The 23,395-nt window shown below is 44.1% G+C and overlaps 1 protein-coding gene across 2 annotated transcripts in view; it reads left to right on the plus strand.

The window, feature by feature from the left end:
• Window positions 1-23,146, plus strand: part of CDON (cell adhesion associated, oncogene regulated) — a 55,116-nt gene extending 31,970 nt beyond the window's left edge. The window contains exons 9-19 of one of the 2 annotated variants that reach the window (XM_074927565.1): window positions 1,583-1,757; window positions 2,867-2,995; window positions 4,502-4,708; window positions 5,484-5,665; window positions 8,045-8,150; window positions 11,293-11,415; window positions 12,906-13,133; window positions 14,213-14,487; window positions 16,872-16,951; window positions 21,489-21,748; window positions 22,814-23,146. In XM_074927565.1, the coding sequence (XP_074783666.1) occupies window positions 1,583-1,757; window positions 2,867-2,995; window positions 4,502-4,708; window positions 5,484-5,665; window positions 8,045-8,150; window positions 11,293-11,415; window positions 12,906-13,133; window positions 14,213-14,487; window positions 16,872-16,951; window positions 21,489-21,748; window positions 22,814-22,980 (1,932 nt within the window). In that variant the 3' untranslated portion in view covers window positions 22,981-23,146. Of the gene's footprint in view, window positions 1-1,582; window positions 1,758-2,866; window positions 2,996-4,501; window positions 4,709-5,483; window positions 5,666-8,044; window positions 8,151-11,292; window positions 11,416-12,905; window positions 13,134-14,212; window positions 14,488-16,871; window positions 16,952-21,488; window positions 21,796-22,776 lie in introns of both variants that reach the window. The other variant, XM_074927564.1, reaches the window with a different exon arrangement.
• Window positions 23,147-23,395: the final 249 nt, after the last annotated feature.

Genomic DNA, 23,395 nt, shown 5'->3' on the forward strand with positions numbered 1-23,395 from the left:
TCTCCATCCCTGGGGGGGTTTAAGGGTCATTGGGATGAGCTGTGGGGGGATGTGGGTTAGGGGAGAACTTTGTAGAGTGGGGCTGAGGGTTGGACTCCTGATCCCAAGGGGCTTTTCCAGCCTGAATGATTCTGTGATTGGTACACAAGAGCAGAAGGGAAGCGGAGTATTAGCCTAATACGAGTTTGCTACTCGTCATCCCAAAGAGACCCTATTAAACTGAACTTATCAAATACAGAAGTGAACTAAAATTCCCACAGCAGATGCCTATTATGTCCTTAAAAACAGTGTGTCAACAGTGAACTCTTGATTAAAATCAGAACCAAGCAATGCCTCTGCCCGCTCTTCCAAGCAAACAATTTTCTGCGTGGCAAAGCTGTTTCGTTTATTTTTCATAAGCTTTTTAATCCTCTACATCCTGATCTTGTCTTAGCCTGAAGGGAATGCTTAGATTTTTGACCTGTTAGTTCCTGAAAACCTAGTGCCAAAGTCTGTTGATATAATTTCTCATCCAAAGGTGGTTGGTTCACATAAGCACTGAAAGCTTTGAATACTACTTTGACCTTTTTTTGATGCTTCACTCATAACAATCCTTTCCATGTTAAATGTGCTCACTCATGCATTTCTCAGCAGGGAGTTTACCATGTTTTTTTAGGGTGGTGTTCGCTTCGTGTCATTAAATTATTTTATTGATTTCCCTCTTAAAGAGGGGGGGGGGAAAAATAAAGGTTAGGGGAATAAAAGCCTTAGAGTGATTGCTTCAGAAGAAAATACTTTAAGAAAGACCTCTGGCATAACCCCTTTGATAATCCACAGCGTTTAGATTTGCCTTCCATGTTTTATTAAAGTCTTATATTGTTTAGTAGTTTATTTTTGGTAGAATCTTTGTCTTTTCCTTTGGGATTTAGGGTAATGTTTTCCTGCAAAGGTCAAGCATTAAGAGACTACCCTGAATCTCTTTCCTTTCTTAAATGGAGCTGATGATTTCACTGTTCAATTAAAAAGTGTTGTTTTTTTTAAAAAAGAGAGGCAACATGCATTAATAAAAAACAAATCTTTGGTCTCCCTGCTGACTTTTTTTCCCAGCCTTGAGAAATAACTAAGATGTACTTTTTGTTGCCCATTTTAGCCAATAAATATTTTTAAATGTTTAAAGGAAAAGCTGGGATAGTTGAGGGAACATATCTTTCTCATTAGGGTGTTGGGTTCAGCCTTTAATGTCACGCCTGCTGCCAGCTGAAAACTCATGGAAGTCTTTAAAATTATTTTGTCTTTTGCTAGTTTTAGCCATGAGTGAAAATGACCATTTTTTTCCAAAAACAAGTGTGCGTGTGTGTACGGAGAGGGAAAATAAGTGGCGTTTGTTGAAGGAGCACTATAAAGGTAGTTGCGAAAATGCTGATTTGTGGCAGAAGCCCTTGGAAACAAATCATAGCTAGGTACAGGAAAACATGAGGAGTTTTGGCAAGTGGCAGAGGTCCTTTGGGTGCTCGTGTGCGACAGCGACGAGGAACTTGAGCGTTGCACTGAGTTCTGAGCAGTTCATTGCTGATGTTGAGCTTTCTCTCCCTGTCCGGTGCAGCTGGATGACAGCGTCAGTGCAGCGGGAAGCTGGCACACGGTGCGTGTCCCCGGCAGCGAGAACGAGCTGCGCCTCACCGAGCTGGAGCCCTCCAGCCTCTATGAAGTTCTAATGGTGGCGAGGAGTGCTGCTGGGGAAGGCCAGCCCGCTATGCTGACGTTTCGCACCAGCAAAGGTAGGTGCAGCACAATGTGCCCTGTGTCCTGGGCTTTCGAGGGGACGTTTCTTTAAATTACATCAACTCTGTGTTGTCTGCGAAGCCACAGATGAAATGTTCTGTAGTTTAGTTACTAAAGAACAGCCTGTAATAGCTAAAATAGCTGTAGGGCGAACTTCCCTGAGCATTACTGGGGCTGTTGGGCAGTAGAAACTATTAAAAGCTTGATAATATTTTTTTTGGTATGTTTATTAAGATTTATACCATAAGATTATACTGTAATATAGGTATAAATTGCTTGACTCCATTGCTTAAAGGAGCAGCCTGTCCTTGTTCAGTTTTTTCAGAGTATTGCAAAAGAAACTCTCCGCAACATCAAGTTTTCATATATCAACAACACTGCTTCTGGTTTGCTTTGCAGACACCTTGGTGAAAATCACAGCTGACCAGAAGCCAGCTGTTCTGATAGTTGCATGCAGACAGCGACAAGCCTCAGTGCATTTCTAATCAAAGCAGGTTTTTTTCTTTCAAGCTTGGACATTAGTGGCTGTATGCAAACAATCAGATATTTTTCATACTAATGTACAAGAATGGGATAGCTTTTCAAAATTTTATTTTATTAATAAATTTTATTAAGGACGTAATATGTTTGTGAAACCTGTGAATTCATACATACGCCCTGCCACAGGCCTGAAGTCCGCTCAGCCCAGTGTCCTGGGTCCAGCTGTGGCCTCATGCGGCTTCTGTAGCATTTGTATTGAACCTCTTCCCCTAGAGATTGATTTCAGTGTGCATTTTCCACCACCTGTTGTGATTTGGGGGATCAGAGGGGGCTGTGAAACCGAGGCAGGAGCCGGTGGCATCACTGCAAAGCGCAGTACTGCAGATGTTATGTCACTTAACCACAGCGCAAGAGTCCCTAGGCTGAGGGGAGAAGTGTCTCTTCTCTTGCTCCCCTGAAGAAACTCCTTAACTGCTATCCTGACTGTTCAGCTTGTGATTTGGAGCCAGGGCTTTAGCCCCCTGCACTGTAGCGAGTGATTTTGTGGAACTGAGCACATTGGGGAGGCGGTGAACAGCATTTTCTTACCCAGTCCCTGAGCTAATGTCTAACAAATATTTTGTAGAAAAAACATCATCCTCGAAAAACACCCAGGCTCCATCTCCACCAGTAGGCATTCCTAAACATCCCGTTGTTCATGAAGGGACAAATAATTTTGGTGTCGTCCTTCCAGACCTCTCTCGACACAGCGGAGGTAGGTGTATGGATGGTTTGTAAGCCACGTGCTAAACGTTGTGTTGCAAAGAGATGCATCTGAGTTCACTTGTGTTACTGCTGCTCTAGGTGCTTGTATGACCTCTTCTACTTCTGATTTACTACCCCAGGCTTCTTTGATACAGGTATTTTTCCTGTCTTGTGGGACTTCTGTGAGTGAGGTCAGATACCTGCCAGATTCTCCTATATGTTTCCAGAATATAAGGTCGTAGTTTGTGCTTTTAGGCTTAACTGAAAGGTTACCTTACTCGAGTCAGTGAGTTAGCATTTGAAACACCTACCTTGACACCTTGGGTTTCTGCAGTGAAGTCATGAGGCACTAGTGCATTTCATACAGACTTTGGCATCTGTGGTGGGGTATTTGAAGCTCTGAATTTAGCAAATGCATGCCTTAATCTAGCAAATATATAATATTTCCAAAGAAGCTGTTACCTGCATGTATGGCGCTCAAAAAATGTTTATCACGTATAACCCATGTTCTTGCTGCTCGTTTTTAAACCTGCAGTTGCTTTTTGTTGAATATTCTGGCTTTCTCTTTTGTTCCACTGTGAAAGATCCAGAGGAAGAAGGGAAGTGGGAGATGCCCGTGTCAGAGTTTAAGTTCTCAGAGTGGCTTATATCTGTTCTGAATGTTTTCCTGTGGTATCTCAGGGATGGGCTTATTTTTGATGGCAAGAAGATACAACCACTTCCCAGTAGGTGTGATTTTTTTTTTTTTAGCCTGGTTTCTGGTGAAAACAGCAAGTTTATAGTCCTTTTTGTCATCACCCCAGCCTTTAAACTCATTGACCTGATTCAGGCAGATTTACTCAGGGGCTGAGAACTCAAAAGGTGATTTGGAATCTAAAATTTTGGGTAAAACCAGAGGTGAGTGGAGAGGTTTTTGTTCCATGCTCAGTTCCTCCTCTTGTCAGTGCCCAGCTCTGTGTTAATGAACATAAACTAGCTTAGTAAAGCCTTACATCAGTCGTCAGAATGGTTATAACCAGATTTACTAACACCACCTCTTTCCATTCTCTCTGTTCCACTGCTGTCTGTAACTTCAAGTGAGTTCAGTAAGTATACCAGTTGTTGCATGCTTTGTTCTCATTTCTCTGGCCATACAGCGCTCGTTACTGTGGGTGGATCGACATCTCCTTGGGTCTGGGGGAATTCTGGTGTTTGGAAAATGAGAACCAAATTTTTCTGGTTTGCTTAGGATGTGTTTCTGTTTCCGTGTAGAGGTGGGTTGGGGTAGTGCAACACCATATTGGTTTTGATTATTATATTGATAAATTGATGCCTGTGTTTTCTACTCTTCAGGCATCTTTTTCAGAAGAGTAAGGGGAGTAGTTATTACAGGAGAATGTAAGATTCTCCTTGTTAACATATGAATTTTAATTTAATCATCAGCATCTAGTTTAATTGGTTGCTACAGGAAATGAAATGAACTGAAATGAAGTTTCAGTTGGGTCTAATCCTCTTGTAACTAAATTTCTCATTTCAGTCCCAGAAGCTCCTGACCGACCCACAATCTCCACAGCGTCAGAATCCTCCGTCTACGTCACGTGGATCCCACGAGCAAACGGTGGCTCCCCCATTACCGCCTTCAAAGTGGAGTATAAACGCCTGGGTCGAAACAGCGACTGGCTGATTGCAGCTGATAACATTTCTCCTTCGAAGCTGTCTGTGGAAGTTCGTAACTTGGAGCCAGGTATTAAAAATGATCTTTCCTTCACCTCAGCTGTTGCTGCTGTTGTCTTTGCTTAGATGACCACGCTCCCACTGAGGGCATACTGCAATGCTTTGGTTGTTTCATTTTTCCCTTCTGCTTGAATTATTCTGTTTCTGGTTGGTTAGGAGATTGTTTTTTGTGTGGAATAGGAGCTCGTTACGTGAATTCAAGTTGATTTCTGGCTTTCCAAATGGAAAAAAAACCCACCATAATTCAGTACTTTTTCATGTAGAGAGGAGGGTTGTGTATTACTATTTTTAACATAATTGTCCTTCTAGTAAGTGCTCAGAATGCAAAAAGAGAAAAATGTGTTGATGGAGAAACATTTGTCCTGATTTCTCCCGGTGTCCAGCCCTGGAAGCTCAGGGAAAGAAGAGAAAAGGATGATGATGGGCAACCTTGGAAGCATCTTCTCGGTGCCCACCAGTTTGCAGTTCAGGGACTTCCCAAGCTGATGGAGGCATCTCCATCTCTGTGGGTAGTAGCCTTTGGATTTTTCTTGAGTGGATTTCCCTAACTGCTTCTAGAAGCTGTTTATATTTCTGATGTCCTTGTTAGTCTGTGGCAAGCAGTCCTATGTTTTTTCTAATTGGACATTGTGCAAAAAGTACTTCCTAATCTGTTCAGTCTCCTTGAATCCTGTTTCTAGTGCTTGTTTTGCTGCAACATCTTTCTTCCTTTTCTTTTCTTCTACAACATCTTTCTTCCACTTTTTTGTTTTGCTACGTCTTCCTTTCCCTTTTTCCCTTAAAAGGAGAGATGTATAGGTTCCGTGTGATTGCTGTGAACAACTACGGGGAGAGCCCGCGCAGCGCAGCGTCTCGCCCTTACCAAGTAGCCGGATTTACCAGCCGCTTTTCCAACCGCCCTATCACGGGCCCTCACATCGCTTACACCGAAGCCATCAGTGACACTCAGATCATGTTAAAGTGGACGGTGGGTATAACTGTCTCCTGTTCTCACAGTTGCAGGGCAATTTTGACTGTTTTGGCTCTTAAAAGACAAGGATTAAGAGCTGATGGTGGAGTAGTGGGTGGTGGTTTCCCATCCCTGCGACTGGGATGATCTTTTTCCTAGAAAAGCTACTTCATGCTCGTATGGCACAATTGGGTAACTTACTGGGCCGTATGTCTCTCGAGCCCTTTGCCCCCCACTTCCAAGCCCTCTTTCCTCCTCTGAGACAGCCCTGTGAGTTATTTGCTGCCTTTTGTGCTGTCTCCCAGCCTCCCTCCACCTCGCTCTCCCCTTTCTAGCTCCCCGGGGATGCCACGCACCCCCTCCTCGGGTTACACCAGATGGGAGCCCAACTGGCAGCTCCAGTGAGAGGCTGCAGCCGCCTCAGTCCACCTGCTTTGGCACAGGCGTATCGAGAGGCACCAGTGGGCTTAACTCTGTCCAAACCACTGTTCGTGCCGTGACTTGCGAGTGAGTTGGCTTCGTTTCCTGCAATTCCTGCTGCTTTTGTCAATCCAGGCTGTGATGGCTGGAAGCGGGCACTGCGTTTAAAACCTGCCGTCCTCCCTCGTACCCAGTAGAGGTTTCATGTTAGAGAAACGTTTTCCTTTCCCCTGTTACCTCATCTTTTGTAAACAAGTACTTTAAAGTCCTTATTGAAACCCACAGAAATTCTTTGCTCTTGTTTTGAAATCTAACCCCTGGTATACTTTGGAGGATTTAATGTGTAGAGTTCTTGGTGTTAGTTTGCTCTGCTAGCTCAGCCTTAAGAGATGTTAAGGATAATAAACTTAAAATAACCTCTAGTTCCTCAGGAGACTGCATAACTTAAAATATTCCTTTTCAGAGTGATCTTAACTCTTTCTGAAGTCAAAATGGTATTAACTTTTACATTTTCATTAATCACAGAAATTTTTAGGCTGTTCATGGTCAAACCCTAATTGACAGTTTAGAAAGTGATGTGGGAGGAAAGTGTCAGCCCCAGCTCAGTCTCCTCTCCCTACACCACTCTCCCTTTTTTTGGCTGGTCCGAGGAGTTCTGTGGCAGAGGGCTCTCCTGCAGCCCTGTGAGAATCCCTTGGCATTGTGCTCATCCACAGCAACTGATAATCCTCTCTTCTGTTGTAGCTTCTGTGCAAACTTCCCCCTACACCTTGCTTGTGCAACCTTATTAAAAAAAAAAAAAAAAACAAACATATTTCAAGGTGGTAAGATAGAATCATCAAATGGTTTGGGTTGGAAGGGACCTTAAAGGTCACTAGCCCAGGTTGCCCAAAGCCCTGTCCAACCTGGCCTTGAACCCTGCCAGGGAGGGGGCAGCCACAGCTGCTCTGGGCAACCTGGGCCAGGGCCTCCCAGGGAAGAATTTCTTCCTTAGATCTCATCTGAATCTCCCCTCTGTCAGTTTAAAACCATCACCCCTTGTCCTATCCCCACACCCCCTGATCCAGAGTCCCTCCCCCCTTTCCCGCAGCCCCTTTCAGCCCTGGGGGGCCGCTCTAAGGTCTCCCCAGAGCCTTCTCTTCTCCAGCTGAACCCCCCAACTCCCCCAGCCTGTCCTCACAGGGGGGCTCCAGCCCCCCCAGCATCCTCGTGGCCTCCTCTGTCCCCGCTCGAGTGGGTCCGTGTCCTTCTGCTCTTGGTGCCCCAGAGCTGGACCCAGCCCTGCAGGGGGGTCTCCCAGAGGGGAACAGAGGGGGACAATCCCCCCCTCGCCCTGTGCCCCCCCTGCTCTGGGTGCAGCCTGGCACACGGGGCCTTTCTGGGCTGTGAGCACACGTTGCTGCCTCAGAGTCAGTTCTCCACCCTGGAACCCCCCCAGTCCTTCTCCTTGGGGCTGCTCTCCAGCCCCTCCTCGCCCAGCCTGTGTCTGTGCTGGGGATTGCCCCGACCCCTGGGCAGGACCTTGCCCTTGGCCTTGTGAACTCCACGAGGTTTGCACAGTCCCCCCCTCCAGCCTGTCCAGGTCCCTCTGGATGGATCCTTCCCTCAGCGTGTCCCCGCCCCACACAGCTCGGTGTCGGTGGGGACTTGCTGAGGGTGCCTCGATCCCACTGTCCACGGCCCCAACAAAGGTGTTAAACAGCGCCGGCCCCCACCCCGACCCCTGGGGACGCCACTCGTCACCGCTCTACCCTGGGACATCAAACCATTGACCACAGCTCTGAGTGAGACCATCCAGCCAATTCCTTACCCACCCCGTGGTGCATCCGGCAAACCCACGTCTCTCCCGTTCGGAGACACGGATGTTGTGTGGGACGGTGTCAAAAGCTTTGCACACGCCCGGGATATTCAGTGATGACAACTTAGCTGGAGTCAGTTAAAATTTTTCTCACACAGTCTTTTATAAATCTCTTTTAGTATATTACATCAAGCAACAACAACACACCCATCCAAGGATTTTATATCTATTACCGGCCTACGGACAGTGACAACGATAGTGACTACAAGAGGGACATCGTGGAAGGTATACACATGCTTAATAACACTACTCGATGGGGAAGAACATCATGTAGCCATGGTGGCTGTGTTTATATGAAATCTAAACTGCTTTTCCCAAACTAAGTCTTTACAATATATTTCACAGAAGTAGCTATCTCAACTACATAACGTCAAGTTCTGCCCACACATGAACTTGTTTCTTCCTTCTGAAGCCTCTTCCATGTGGAAATTTGAGAACTAAATACTGGTTTTAAGTTTGTTGTTTTGTACTGCTGCAGGTCCTTCATGTAGGTCTGTTTAAATTGGTTTAGCCTAAGATAGTTGAGTAAAGAGAAAGCAGTGTAACTGAGATTTAACCCAGGGTAAGTGCATCTGTGTTAGACTGTGCTAACAACTAACTGGCTTTTAAAATTATTTACTCCAGCACAGACTTTTCTAAGGTAGGTAGTACCTTGTGTGCAACTGCTCGTCTCTCTTCTTACCTTGCTTAATTACTTACCCTGTTATAAGGAAGTTACTTTTAGCCTCAAGTGCTGTAGTATGCTACAAATGCAGGTATGTTTGTGCTTCATTTTGCCTTTTAATCAGGTTATTTTTTCCCCCTGTGCATATTAGATCATCATTTTCCTGGAAGAAGTTATTAGATAATGTCTATATTAGTCCAGAAGTGGAAAACCCTTTTAAAAATATTTTACTTAATGTCCTTATTGCTTGGGCTGAGTAAATGCAGTGATCTCATTCTGTCCCAATGACGTTAATTATTTTTCCCCCTCATTTATTTCAGTTACAAGAGGAATGGGTCTTTATTTTGAAAATTTTCCCCTGCTAGACAATACTCCGCATAGTACTTTGATGCGTGACATAAGCTTTTACACACTATAAAGCCATGAAAGATCCAGAGTTTCAGCTCAGAGGATTGCTTTAAAGAAGCACATGCAGTCTGCACCTTCATCTGCAAATGTACTTTAGCCTTTGCGAGGCAGAACTCGTGTGTTTATAAATCTTACACACTAAGCAGTTAGTTGTTTAAGTGGGCTCCACTGTGCTGTGAAATTAGCTTGTTTCTGATTTTTTTTTTTTTTTCCCAAGAGTGTGTGTGTGTGTATTGAACTCTTTGTGGCAGTCTGAAGCCATTAGCAGCTGCTCTGCTCTGCCAAAGCCTGGAACAGAAACCCATTCGGTGGAAATATTTAAACTTAAACTTTTTCTTTACTGTGCTCCCCTAAATTAACTTCTTGGGGGTGGGGGGGAAGAGAGCTCTTTTCAATTAACTTGTGATTGGAAGCATTTGATGTGAAATATGTGGAGAAGCATGTGACTTAAGGTATTTTTGCCATAAATCACTTGTTCTTCACTTTTTCCCCCCTCTGTTACCTTTGAATTAATCTGTCTGTTTTTTGACAGGGAATTTTATCTTGAAATGACTGCATGAGTTGTGGAGAAAGTGTTGTGAAGCCTGTATTAACTAAGTACTTGCCGTAGGCTTTCCTTACCGTTTCCTGTTAAGTCTTGCCTTTCGAGACATTCAAAACTCTGCAGAAAACTTTTTTTTTTCCTTATAAATACTGCTACAGGCAAAATCAGATTTTATTTAAAGGGGAAAAAAAAAAGGCAAAAAGCTTGACTCAGATGGTTCCTTGGTATCTTTCAGCAACTGAAGAAAAAGCAGAGCAAAATCAGCCCTGCCCTGCATTGATGATCTGAATTTCTCTCTTTTGAGGGTCGTGGACACTGAATTTTAAATGTAAATGCAGTCTGATGTCAGTTGTTTAAATGTTTTTCCTTGCTAATGGTGCACGAAGAGGACAGTTAAAGTGCCTGTACTGATTCCAGTTCCACTAATGGTTTGAAGCGGAAACCTAAAACCTGGTGTAGTAATTACGAAAGGAATGCTTGGGGGTGGGGGCCACGGGAAAACCGAGTATGAATCTTGGGAAAACGTGCGATTTAGGGAAAGGCCGGTTCCAGCTTCAGCCAGGGCTTGTCTGCTCTCACTTGGGACGCCCGGTGTGCAAGGGATGGAGCTAGAACCATGTGGGCCATCCCCTCCTGACACCCCCAAACTGAAATGGGGTTCTCCTGGGTACCTTCTGCCCTTTTTCAGCCGGGCAGGGATATCTGCACCTGAGCTCGGGCCCCAGAGAAGTTCGAACAGAGTCATGGTGACAGCCCCCGCCAGCCGAGCAGGCTTTTTTTTTTTTTATTAATGCTTAAATCAGTAGGTGGTATGACAGTTTCTTAGAAACAGTGGAAACAGTTCAAGGTGGTATTTTCCAAGAGGGATTACAAGTGCTCAAATAGTTAATTAAACTCCCTTTAAAAAAAAAAAAGGTCGCTGTTTATTAAAATTTGTCACAAGCCTGTGAAAGTAAAAACTGAGAGTGATTTATATTGAAGTGCTCAGTACTTCAGGAGGGTGTCTAAATGAAATGCTGGCTGGGAGCCAGAGATGACAAAACCATCCTATTAGAGAAGATTGCTTGGCTTGGGATCCGTCTCTGCAGGGGCAGGCAGCGCGAGAGACAGCCTTGCTGTCTAATTTTGTTTCCTAGTATGTTTAATAAAATGCACGTTCAATTATTTGTGGTTTTGGCGAAGTTGAGCAACACAGATGTATCCTTCCTGCAGAAATCGGGCGGCTTCAGTTGGTGCCTCGCATCTCTAGGGATCTATGAGAGGGTCTTACCCAAGTGAAGTTTGTCCCCGTCTCAAGTTTAATCTGTTTTCTGTGCCCGTCTTCCCTTGTTACTTGCCCTGCGTATTGTAAATAGCTGGTGTAACCCATCCCTTCACCAGTTTCGTATGTCAGATGCACAGAGCTGCAGTTGATTTTTAAATGTACAGATGCTGCAAACTTGGATGTTTGTGTTTTGAGTTTAGCGACTTCTGTGTTTTGTATATGATTTTTTTTAAATCAATTGGAAATACTAGAAAAAACCCACTTTGATTCATCAGAAGGTTCTAAGAATCTGTTTCGCAAGACAGTGCGAGTTTTCTGGTTTCAGATAAGTCCATAAATTGTTAATAAAGACTTTTGTGCTAACGGGAAAAGCTGCAGTACCCCTGAATTTTATACAGAAAGATGCTGCGATGTCATTGTACTTAATTCTGGCTCATGCAAGTAAATGAAATGCAGTTGATTTTTTTTTTTTTCCCCTTCCCCATAGGTACAAAGCAATGGCACTTGATAAATCACCTGCAGCCAGAAACATCTTACGACATTAAAATGCAGTGCTATAACGAAGGCGGTGAAAGCGAGTACAGCAACGTGATGATCTGCGAAACCAAAGGTGAGCGCCGAGTCCGCGCAGGCCCGTGCGAAGGTGGTGTTTTGTGGCGTGGAATATCTGCTGTGTTGAATTGTTCTGCGGTGCAAAAGTCAGCTGCGATGAAGACTCTTAATTTTCTGGAATGTTTTGGAGGATTGTTTTGTCTTCCAAAGCTGGGATTGTTTTGAACATATGGAAACTGATACGTTGCACTCCCCAGAAAGGCTCTTAGCAAAGCTCTGCAGATTTGCCTGGCCTAAGAGATAGTGGTGTTGTTCTGGGTTGTTGCTTTTTTTTTTTTTTTCTGCTGTGCTGATAGCCTCTCCTTAGGAGACAACCATGCTCTTGAAGATGACAGAATTGATTTGTACGTCTGTTTTATGTCTCTGGGGCTCTGTGACACGTTGTATAAGTGCAGACCGCAGCAATAGATGGTTATGTTGGCTGCCTCCATCACTAATCCTGCATGCCTCTGGCACAAAGTTTGTACTGTTCTCTGGAAGTGTCAGATATGGCAGTCACATTTATTTTGCAAAGAATTCCTGTCTCCTTTAATCTCTAAAACCAAGTAAGGCTGTAAAGGGAAAATGCAGACAGTAAACTTCAAATGCAGCGCTATGAAAAAATGTTTTTAAAACAAAAAAAAAAAAAGAAAAAAGCCCTCTAGGAGCGGAAGCATCGAAATTTAGCTAAGTTAGTAGTGAAGCCTTTGAAAGAAGGGCTAGGACCTGCAGGGCTTTAAGGCTGTGTGCACAGTTGATCTTCCTCCTGCAAGGAGTATTACTTTCTTCCCTAATTTTAAAATTGGCAAGATGTAATCTGTCGTTCATACTGACTGTTCCTTAAAATGTGTCTCCTTCAGGCTTACGGGGGTGATCCAGCTTATATAAAATATCTGCATGGAGGTGCTTGTGTCTCTCTGACCAGCTTCTCTCCTAAGCCAGGCACCTCTTTTAGGTTTTTAGTGTCAAATCTGATTAATCTGAGCCATGGTGTTCTGAAAACTAAGGTAAACTTAATTACTGGGTTAAACCAGCATCTCATTTTCAGTGATTTTTTTTTTTTTTTTTTTTTTTTGTTCAGCTCTTAGTATCTTCAATAGTATGGTTTTGAAAACGGGGTTAGCAGGGTTCACATCAGATAAAATGAGGTCATCTGGCAGTGGTTAGGCGATAGAAATGCATGTTGTGGTTTTTCCTGACCTCAGAAGTGGAAAGATTTGCGCTCTTTCAAGTTGGGAGTTAGAGCAGTTCTAGCCATGCCTATGTCGAGTTGCTCATTAAAGTTTTGAGTGACCTCAACGAGAGGGTTAGCAAGCTGGATAATAACCATTTTCCAAGGCAAATAGTCATTACCAATAGCACTTGGCCTTCTTGTTATAGGTTTTAATATTGACTTGGAAGCTTTCTTTTGGAGGCACGAGGATTCTAACTCAGCAGTAATTTTTTTCATTTCGTAATGAAAAAATGCCTTTAGCGAACGTACCCCTCCTTGTCTCTGATTCCATCCAGTGAAACGCACGCCGGGAGCATCTGAATATCCAGTGAAGGACCTGAGTACGCCACCGAATCCCCCCGACCGCGCTGGGGGAAGCGGAGCTGGGCCTTCCAACGGCCCCGTTCGGAGCAGTGACATGCTCTACCTGATCGTGGGCTGCGTCCTTGGGGTGATGGTCCTTATTCTCATCGTTTTCATTGCCATGTGCCTCTGGAAGAACCGTCAGCAAAACGCCATGCAGAGTGAGGTTTTTTTTTTTGTTTCCCTTCCCCATGAAAATATTACTAGAATAAAATTAGTAATGTTCATATTATGCTTTATGAATGGGAAGAGGTTTCGTGTTATAAGCCAACTGGCATTTATTTGAGACTTGGACTTTTTGGGTATACCTTAAGTGAAGGTGTGGGGTGGGGCGCTTTTGGGGGTTTGTTTTGTTTTAAGAGCAGCAGTGTCTCTGTTTCATTGTCTCGCTGCGTTGCTGCGCAGTTGTGCTGTGGTTTCACCCAAAGAATGATGTGTGAAGAGCCTGGGCAGAGTTTCTCCAGCTTATGTTTAACTCTAAGCACCTGTGTAGGTTTCTGCTGATTTGCAGTGGCAGAACTTGTGTGTAATCATAAGTACTTCTTAAAATGTGGAGACTTAAACCCCAGATCTCTCCCTCATTTGTGTATCTGGAAAGAAAGAGAACTTGCAGCACTTGGAGACCTTGTTACCTCTCAGTCCGTCCACAAAAAAAATGGAGTTCCATGTCCAAGTCTTTTAGAAGGTGTTAGTAAGGAAAACCTGCCAGTTTGCAAGTAGGAACCTTGAGCAGACATGGTGGAGATTAAGCAGGCTTTGCAAGGTGCTCTGTACCCACCAAACGATTCCGTGCTAGCAGAATCTTTCCAGTAGTCTTTTCTGTTCCTAATGCATGAATCAGCCTTGCTCTTTCCACAGCCTGTGGTTATTTTTAAATGTCCTTACTCTGACAAAGAGAAATGAGGCAAAACTTCTTGCAAGATAAGATAGTGTCTTCAACTGCAGCCCAGAGAGATTGTTCTGGAAGTGGTTCGCAGCAGATGGCAGAGGGCCTGTTGATTGTACGAATGACCATTTTTTAGGATGCTCTTTGCAGTGACTGACGTCAGCTGAGTCCCTTCAGACCAGCGTTGCTGGTCTGTTCTCCAGGGTGTGGCTGTTTTCCATTTCTGCATTTGTGTAGTAGGCCCTTAAATAATACAGTTAATTTACAAAAGCTGTAGAAAGAGAAAATAAGTTTCTTTTGTTTCTTAGAGATGCTCATTTAACTTCTCATTCGGCTTTTGGTAATCTCTTGCAGAATATGACCCTCCTGGTTACCTCTATCAAGGGGCAGATATCAATGGGCAGATGATCGAGTACACAACCTTACCCGGCACGAGCCGAGTCAACGGCAGCATCCACGGGAACTTCATCAGCAACGGCAGCCTCAGCAACGGCTGCCCCCACGTCCATCATAAAGTTGCTAACGGAGTTAACGGGATCATGAACGGAGGAGCTGGGCTCTACCCAGGGCACACCAGCTCCCTGTCCAGGACACGCATGGACTACGAACATCCCCACCATTTTGTGAACGTAAGCTCTTACAGTGGGTGGAAGGCTCAGCCTAGACCTTAGGATTTATTCAGAGGTCGTAGAAGCAGACTGATTCTGGGTGGGGGAAGTACTCATCCATTGATAACAGCTAGTTCCACTAAATTACTTATCCCAGAGGAAGCAACTGGGCTGATATTTCTGATACAAACATCACGGTTTTCATTTGAGAGTATCGGATGACGGCAAGAATTCCACTTACTCTGGGAAATCTGCCTCTACCCTCCTCCTAACAGCATGTAAGCTCTGAGAATGCTTCAGTACTGGGCTGAGATGCTTTACTTGTACATATGGTATTTCTCAATCTTCAAGTTAAATAGATTTAATTATAGCTGCTTATTCTGCAGCTTTATGGATCACCCGTTTTTCCCCCACCTGTTTCAGATCTGTAACTCTAAGCAACGCTATTAATTATGGCAAGGCACGAATGTAGCAGGAGGCTCCATAAAATAAAATGCCCTATACATCTTAAAATGCAGCAACGTAATAATGCTGTCTTTTTTTTTTTTCCTCAGTCCCTTGTTTGTGACTGCTGAGACAGGCTCATTTTTTGTTTTGAAATTTGAAATAAAATTAAAAACTAATTTAAGTCTGTGATCCAGCCTTTGTATGCAGTGGAAAAATACTTCATTTACTGAAATGTGTCCCGTTTCCAAGAGAGAATAATGATTTCATTATTGTCTATGGAAACAGATGGCTTGCATTCAAACTTACTAAACTTACTCAAAACTGTGAACATTGCCCAGGAAAACTGAAAGAAAAAGTTCAAAAGTCTGAATAACCCATGCTGTTTCTGGAGAAAAAAAACCGGGGCTATTGTTTGTGTTAGTAATTGAACACAAGCACTTCATTTTATTGAACAACAAATTAGCACTTGCACAGTAGTTACCACTTCAGTTAACTCCAGCTTGGAGTCCAGACCAGTTGGTTTGTCACCTGATTCTGTCTTGGGTCAGACTGCGTAGCAAGCAGTGCTGCTTTTTTGGTGGCTTTCAAGAGCAGCTGAGGCCCAAATCATGTTTTTTGGACCTGTCTAACCCTCCCAATGGGTGAAACTCTTCAGAAGTCTTCAAGCCCTCAGGAGGGGAAGTTCTGCAGTGCTCAAAAGCTCATCCAAGGGAAAGCCTAGGGGCTTGTGTTGATGTTTTGTTCCATCTATTTTATTTTTTGGAAGGGGGGAAGGAAGGAAATATGGATGTAGTAACACAGGTCTCGGTGCTTGGACCTCCTCTGTGCCACGAGGTGGGATGTGCAGCGCCACGGTCTTATCACAAAGAGTTGACTGGGTTGAGTTTTTCTTTTTTCTCCTCCATGTTGTAGAAAGTTAGTCACATGATCTCTTCCCATGTAGAAGGACTGGGACTGGCATGTGGGTGAGGCAGTGCAGAGGAACAGGATGTTCTCATCCTCATTAGGACTCTCTTTATTGTTTCATTGATTGGCCTAAATGAGGAAGAGAAGCTGGCCAGGATGGCAATCAAGACTAATTAGCCATTTCCTCAGGGCTCCCTATGGCACTGAGCGGCTTCAAAAACTGAAGGATAGAGCCCTGTTTTTGCAGAAATAGGGATTGTTAGAAGATCCCTACCATTCGAAATCTCAAAAGCCAGGTGAGCTTTCCCAAATGCTCCCCCCCGACACACGCCGTGGTAGCCTGGCTCCACAGCACCGTTTTCAAGCAGCTCCCGCATCAGTGTCCGCCTAGTCTTTAACAATGAGGTATGTGTTAATCTGGGCATTTTTACTTGCTTGTAATGGCCACTTCAGCCAAAACTAACAACACAAAATCCCTCTCACCCAGAGTCATTGCTGGCTAAGGAATTACCCCATCTGTAAAAATATTAAATGTTTCAAAAATCAGCGTAGCGAAGTAAACTGATCTAATCGGAGTAATTACAGGAAAGTGGGATGGGTTTATGTTGTGACATCAGCCCTGCAAATTTAATACTAGGTCTCTCCAGTTGGGCACAGTTTGCTAACGAACAGCAATTTGCTTTCATGTCTGTCATCAATGTTAAAAATAAACATATTTACAGTGTGTTTATTAAATTAAACCTGAGTGTATTAAGCTGAAAACAGACCAGGGAAATTACCACATACTTGTCTAAGCTGCAGTTATTTACTTTTCTCTGACACACATGCTGGCAAAACCCCTCCACTTGACTTTGTATAATAGCTCAGTGTTGCCGTGCCACATTAGGGGGGCAGGGATCTGAAGATTGATAAGGTGATTAGAGTTTGAAAAAGAAGTGAAAGAGCTTGGGGGCGCTGGCTTGAGCTGAACAGCCTCTTCTGCGACTGCCTCTTGGATGTTGGAATAATGATTGATGAATCTTTAATTTTTATGTTAATCCTTCCTGCTGCAGGGTGGCGGGATGTACACAGCGGTGCCGCAGGCCGACCCCTCCGAGTGCATCAATTGCCGAAACTGTCGGAACAACAACAGGTGATGTCAGACTCGCACCCGGGCAGGACCTTTGCTGACAGGAGCCCTCGCTCTGGGTGCTGTGTCATAGCCAGGGCAAACAAAATCAGAGAGCTCAAGTCCTGGCTGAGGGCATGGTGGAGCTCCGTGTCAGTGCATGGCTTGGGGAGCAGTTGGTGATTGGGGGGTAGAATAAAACCCAAAACTATTAAAGCCCCAGAGCTTGCTTTGCCCAACATATTCCTTTGATGCTCTCTAGGAAGTGAGGCAGGTTGGGCACTGGATTATTTTTTTTTTAAACCTTATTTCCTGTGTTTTCTTCAGTTTTGAGATAACAAAATCATTCCATATGGAGTTTGTCAAATAGGATTTAATTGGTCTTCTGTATTTTACATTTCCTGCTGTTCTCTGAAGAGCAGCATCGAGCTAGACTTTCAGCTCTGCTTTCACAACGCTGTTCTTTGTAAACCGTGGGATTTGAGGTTCTTCAGGAGCAGGTTGGGCAGCCATTGTCAGTGTGGGATACATTTTTTTGCATGAGGAAAAGGATTCTTGTATAGAATAAAGGAAAATCTGTCTTCTATGTTGTAGCTGGGAGTCTGGATTTTTATTAGGTTTTTCACTTTTGAAAGTTTTAAAGAATATCCTTCCAGGCTTCTGACTAGATCTCTGGTTGTTTTAATGACTAAAAATAGGACTAAAAGTGAGATGTGCTGGACTGCTCTGACTGGTAAATTCTGGATTTTTTTCAATTATACTTTGAATTTTCTGTCTCATTAAAATTGTCAGCTGCCTTTAGGTGTACATCTGGAGAAGCTGAGTTGACGTTAAGCTGGTTTTGAATGCAGAAAACATGTTCACGTTATTTTTGTGGTTTGACTTTTTAAAATATAACTTATAATAGGCCTTAAATTCTTCCTCCTTCCATAAACATGTGTGTGATGGTGTGATGGAGATGGGCTGGGCACGCTTTGTCTGGACCAGTGTTGTGGCTGCTCTCTGGGGAAGGCGAGCTACCGTTTCCTTAGAAGCCAATTGTCTGTTTTCAAGGCAGGCTGTGTAACAGCAGTCAAGATGCCTATGACTGGCCGTAATTTGGAACATGCTGTATGTGTTATGCTGTAATTAAGAGCTCGCTTTCCAGTTTTAAGTATATTTTTAATTTAATAGATTTTTAACTGCTCTTTTTTTCTTAAAGCAGGGGGGAATGGGTTCCATCCTCTGCAACTGTACTCTTCCTCCCAGATGGGTCATCAGCAGGGTCTGAACTTTGAGTTTTTACATCCCTGTTCTATATTTGACTGCTTGATAGAGAAACAAGTTGTCCTTTACAGCTGCCTTACCCCAGAGGGGACCATTAACCTCCATTTGGCAGGAGAGCTGCACAGCAGGGACCACTCTGTTCCCTTCCTGGTGCTGGGGGAATGGAAGGAGGACATGGGAGAGGGGAACGGGGAGGACCAGAAATGTGCCTGAGGATTACACCAGGGGCCAGAGCGAGGAGGAGGAGGAGGGAAGGCCTGGTGGGTTAGTGCAGTCAAGTCAGTAGGTTTTGGCAAGTGGGAATTTGGTCTTTTCCCTGTCAACCTCGTTAGGCAGGTAAGGGCTGTCCCCTCCGCCTGGTCTGTGTGTAAAGAGGACCCATGCCTTGTCCCACCCTTGAATTATTGCACTTTGTGTACTAAAACCAGGCAATTTCCTCTGCAAAACACCCGCGTGATAACAGAGGACAGTAGGTTCAAGTGGAAACGCCTCTAGCAGGGTGACAGTCTCTAACTCGTGAGCATTTCAGGTGCACGTGGCCTTGCTCATATGTTCCACCTTGGCGCTGCTAATTCCTAAATGAGCCCATTTCCACTGCAAGCCTGGAGTTATTGCTGATTTGGGTAGAATTTAGCAGTCGTTTGAGTTGTGACCACGTGCAAATGAATCCTAAAGGTTTAGCATATTTAATAGCTGGCTACCACGGCTGTTCTCAGCCATAGCCATCTCGGAGCAGGTTTTGTTATTACAGTGGTGAAATCCCTCGGTCTTCTGTTTAAATTAGCACTTTATGCTCTCATAACTGCTCGTGGAGGCTTGCCAGAGGTAGAAGTTGCTGAAACGTGGGTACCCGCTTTGCTATTGTGGACAAAGCCGGTAAGACGAGTGTGGTTTGCGCTTGTTACGTTAGGATTGAGAGCTGATTTTTTTTTTTTCCTTCTCTGGTGCTTTTGCATTAAAACTTTCTAGATACATGCTGGTTGCAGAGGAATTTACAGTTTTGCAGGTTTCTTCTTTGCAAATTCACTGTATTCTGATCAGAAATCTGAAATACACATTTTGAATAAAGCAGTATTGATCTGTTTTTCCAGCTTTTTAAATCGAAATTATGCTCATGTGGGCTTTTAACTTGGATTTGAGTTTGGTAGGATTTTAGCACTGAAAACTGATAGAAAATGTGTTTCCTGCAGCAGGGATTTTACATCACTATTCATGTGCACTTTGCTCTGGATATACCAATGGCTAGTTTCCATCAAAATGTGGTTATTTAAGCTTTAAAAATTGACTGCTGTCTTGAAACATCATTCAAGCTTGTACAGTCATACAAAGAGCTACACTGACCTCTGTATCTTTAAAAAGAAACCCCCATAAACATGCAAACCCAAACATTTTTAAATGGGTTCCACTAAGGGTTTTTTTTTTCCTTAAATAATAAGTGAGTGCAGTCAAAACCTCTGCGGAAAGAAATGCAAACTAATAAATGGATTTGTTTGAAGACCAGATGTGTTTCATGTGGATTCTTCAGTGGCTTCTGTGGTATTTTGGTACTTGAAATAATGATTTTGGAGGCAGTTATGGGAGTGGAAGGACAAAATAGGAGAGCGAAGGTTGAAAATGAAGCTTGGTGCTGCTCCATCCTCGCAGCATTTGGGAGAGGGGTGGGCTCCTGGGGTGACACTGCAGCTGCTGGAGGGATCCCCCCTTGTCCTGTGTGTTGGCTTTGCAGGTGAAACAGCTGCCTGAGGGGAAACGTGCTCCGGTTCCTCCTCTAGAAAGTTTATTTGTGGATGTTCTGTTGCTCTTTCAGTTCTGTTGGTATTGATGATGGTTTCAGGTGAAAGTATAAACTGAGGCTCTGAGTGAGTTCATAGGACAAAGTCCCTCGAGTGTGATGGTTTCATACATTGCCGTCACCTTTTTAATGCGATAAAAGTGTTTTCTGGGACTTGGGCAGGAGCTTGCTGTGATTGCCAAGCTTAACATCTCCTGGTTTTAAATCTGAGTTTAGTACTTTGGTGCTGAGGGCTCAGCTGCTACCAGAGTAGGCACTGATGGTGGATATCCCATCACTGATGATGTCCAAGTCCATCTTCCCCTACCTCTTTCAGCATCAAAACCATCAGTTTTGGGCCAGAATCACTCTGAAGAAATGTGCTGTGTTACCAGATAAGCTAGCACCTGAACAGCCTGATCCCAGGTATTAATTTTTATATTTCAACATGCCACTGCTTAGGTAGCAGCCCAGAAATAACCTGCAGCAAGATGAATTAGGTGTGTCACTGTGGGCAGAAGAGGCCAGAAACATATTTAAATAGGGCAGAAAAAAATAGAAAAGGCTTTGAGTTGTTATCTGTATTGGTATATAAATCCTGAAGCCTGTTTAGCCTTCATGAGAACGTTTTGGAGTATCGCTGGCTCTTGGTGGGTTTGAACACTCTCCATCCTTACCCCGATGCTTTGCTTTTATCTGCGGATCCATCTGATCTGTTCTGCACCGCAGCGTGTTTTGGGGGGGCAGCTTCCCAAAGCTCGTGGCAGCTGTACAAGTGAACCTTTCGTGGTAATTATGGTTTTGTATAAAACCACACTGAAGTGTGATTCTTTTTTGGGCTTTCTTACGTAGGAATTGCTTATAAAAGTGTTCGCAGAGGCCACGTTGTTCACGGGGCTCCAAACACTGCAGGCATTTTCCCTGCTTGCTGCAGTGGTACGCATGTCTCTTAAGGTCCAGCTCCTTTTTGTTTAGAGGTTAAATAGCTTGGCTGTAACAATTGATTTAGCAGTTTGACTTCAATTTCACAGCCTTATGCACGTGTTACAGAGCCACAATCTGGGTCACACAGCACAGGGAGGTTTATATTTATAATATTGCATGTATTTTTCTAATCTGCATTCACTACGATAATGCTTAGTGTTTCTTTTCCAAGGTACTCAAGTTTGCTGTTTGGGTTTCAAACTTGAGCTCTTTTTCTTGGCAGTGAAAACCCGTTTTATGGGGATGCCTTGATGGAGAAATGGACTCATGAGTCAGGTCATCAGGTCACAACTGACGGGGGATGTAACTGAGCACATGTTTTGAATGTTTTCGGCTGTCTGTTAGGATTAAAAAATGCTTGATCCTTTTCTTAATGTCACAATTGATCAAAAAATGTATGTAAAATCTCTTTGGCAAGCCCTCTGACTGTTGTTAGTGACTGACATGTGGTGAAGTACTTCAGAATTGCAGTTTCTCAAGAGAAATGGTGGAAAGAAATAGCTCTGAGTAACCCTGCTTGGGCTTGTGTCCTGTCTGCAGGTGTTTCACCAAAACCAACGGCACTTTCAGCAGCAACGCGCTACCCGTTGTGCCCATCGTAGCACCTTATCAGCAGGATGGTTTGGAGATGAAGCCCCTGAATCACCACGTCATGGTGGCCATGTGCTTGGCCTCCAGCGTCCCAGAGTGCAGCACCCGGCTGGAGGAGGAGGATGGCAAGGAGAAGACGGAGCAGCCCCCTGCCCAGCACCCCTGCTGTCGGGAAGGCATGAACCAGCTCTCCGTGGATTACACGGACGGTAAGGCATCCTGGAGAGGGAAGCGCCTGCTTTTGAAGCCGGGAATAATCTATAGGACAGCTGCAGGGCGCTTAATTTATTGCGGAGAAGCTGGTAATTAAGCCCACAAAAAAAAACCCTGGCTTTTTGAGTAAGATTAAGCATTCCGCCCTTCCCATTGTGGAAGAGAGGAGCAGCCATGCTCAGGTGCTGTCGTGCCCTTCGTGATTGATGCCTGTAATCGAAGCTCATCAAGCAGGCGTGCTCCAGATAACGAGCCTGGGACTGATTTATGTTGGCTTGCAGTTGCCTGCACCTACAGCCTACCCGTGGCCTCCCAAAACTGCTGAAATGCTAATGGAGTTTTCCCCTAATGAGCAGGCGTCTGTGGTGGCCTAGAGCCATCCTGTAGGCAGGAGGAGGGGCAGAAATTTAGGTGGGAGTTGGGCTGAACTAATCGACCTGACTGATTCAATATCAGCCGCTGCTCTGAGCTGCTGCCTAATGTTTTGTGCCTTTCTTCTGACAGGCAAGAAATAATTATGGGCATAAAAGAAAGCAATTTTTAGAAGGGTTATTTTCTGGATCTCTCAGGACATGTTCTTGAAGGAATCATATATGAAGAGATATTTCTGTGTGTAAGCTCAGATCATGTTTATCTTCACAATTCTTTTGGTCACAGAATCACTATATACTGCAAAGTCAACATATTTGCTATCTCTAGGATTTTTGCAAACATGCAAGGATCACTTGTTGAGAATTGCCAGAGAACCCACTGGATGTTTTTTACTATATTTTCCCATTTTATAATCAGCATACAAATGTGTCCACAGAACAAATTCTGGTCCGTTGCAGTGTACAACCCAAGGCAGGTGCTAACCAGATACGGTTTGCTCATTCCAGTCACATTATGGGAATGAGCCTGAGCTCAAAGGGCATTACCTGCTTCTATTAGTCTGAATTTTTTGTGTTTGTTGGGTCTGTTGAGCTGAAATAGGAGATGATCTACTCATAAAAAAAAAAAATCACCACAACCCAAAAAAAAAAACCAACAACCAACCAACCTGCCCCGCTCTTGCTTTGCAGGTGACAACTGCGTGCACTCAGAAACATCGAACCACATTTTGAGCTGGAGTCCCCTGATTCTGCAGCCTGTTTCGAAGGACTGTAAGGAAAAACCAGGATGGAGTTCATCCAGAGTCACCTTAAATGGTTCTGGGGACCTTCGGCAGCTCCAGCTGCAGGAAACCTGAGGAAGTGACCATTGTCCCCACTTAACGCCAGTAACTGCACAGCAGAGTCGCTGAAAGGGAGTGATGGGGGGATGTTAATTATAACAGAGAGAGTCACTATTTATTTTTTTGTAGTAGTGTCATATGAATGTATCTTGTTTTTAAAAATGGTTGCCTTTTTATATTATTTATGCCTCGAAATTCTTTTTTTTTTTTTTATTCCCCCCCTTCCTCCCCCACTGCGAAACTAGCCTGGTTATGTGTATAAAAAAGAATTGTAATAATATAAAGAACAACGATGGGAAATTTGGAGTGTGTTTTCCATGGCATGTTACCCGCACAAGAAGCACAGGATTGAGGAGTCTGATGGAGGGATTTAGCGGAGCAGGTCTGATACTTGTGACCGATGGCTGCTGTGCCGCTGGCAGCTTGGCCT

Source organism: Athene noctua, chromosome 26 (assembly GCF_965140245.1).
Source record: "Athene noctua chromosome 26, bAthNoc1.hap1.1, whole genome shotgun sequence".
Lineage (NCBI taxonomy): Eukaryota > Metazoa > Chordata > Aves > Strigiformes > Strigidae > Athene > Athene noctua.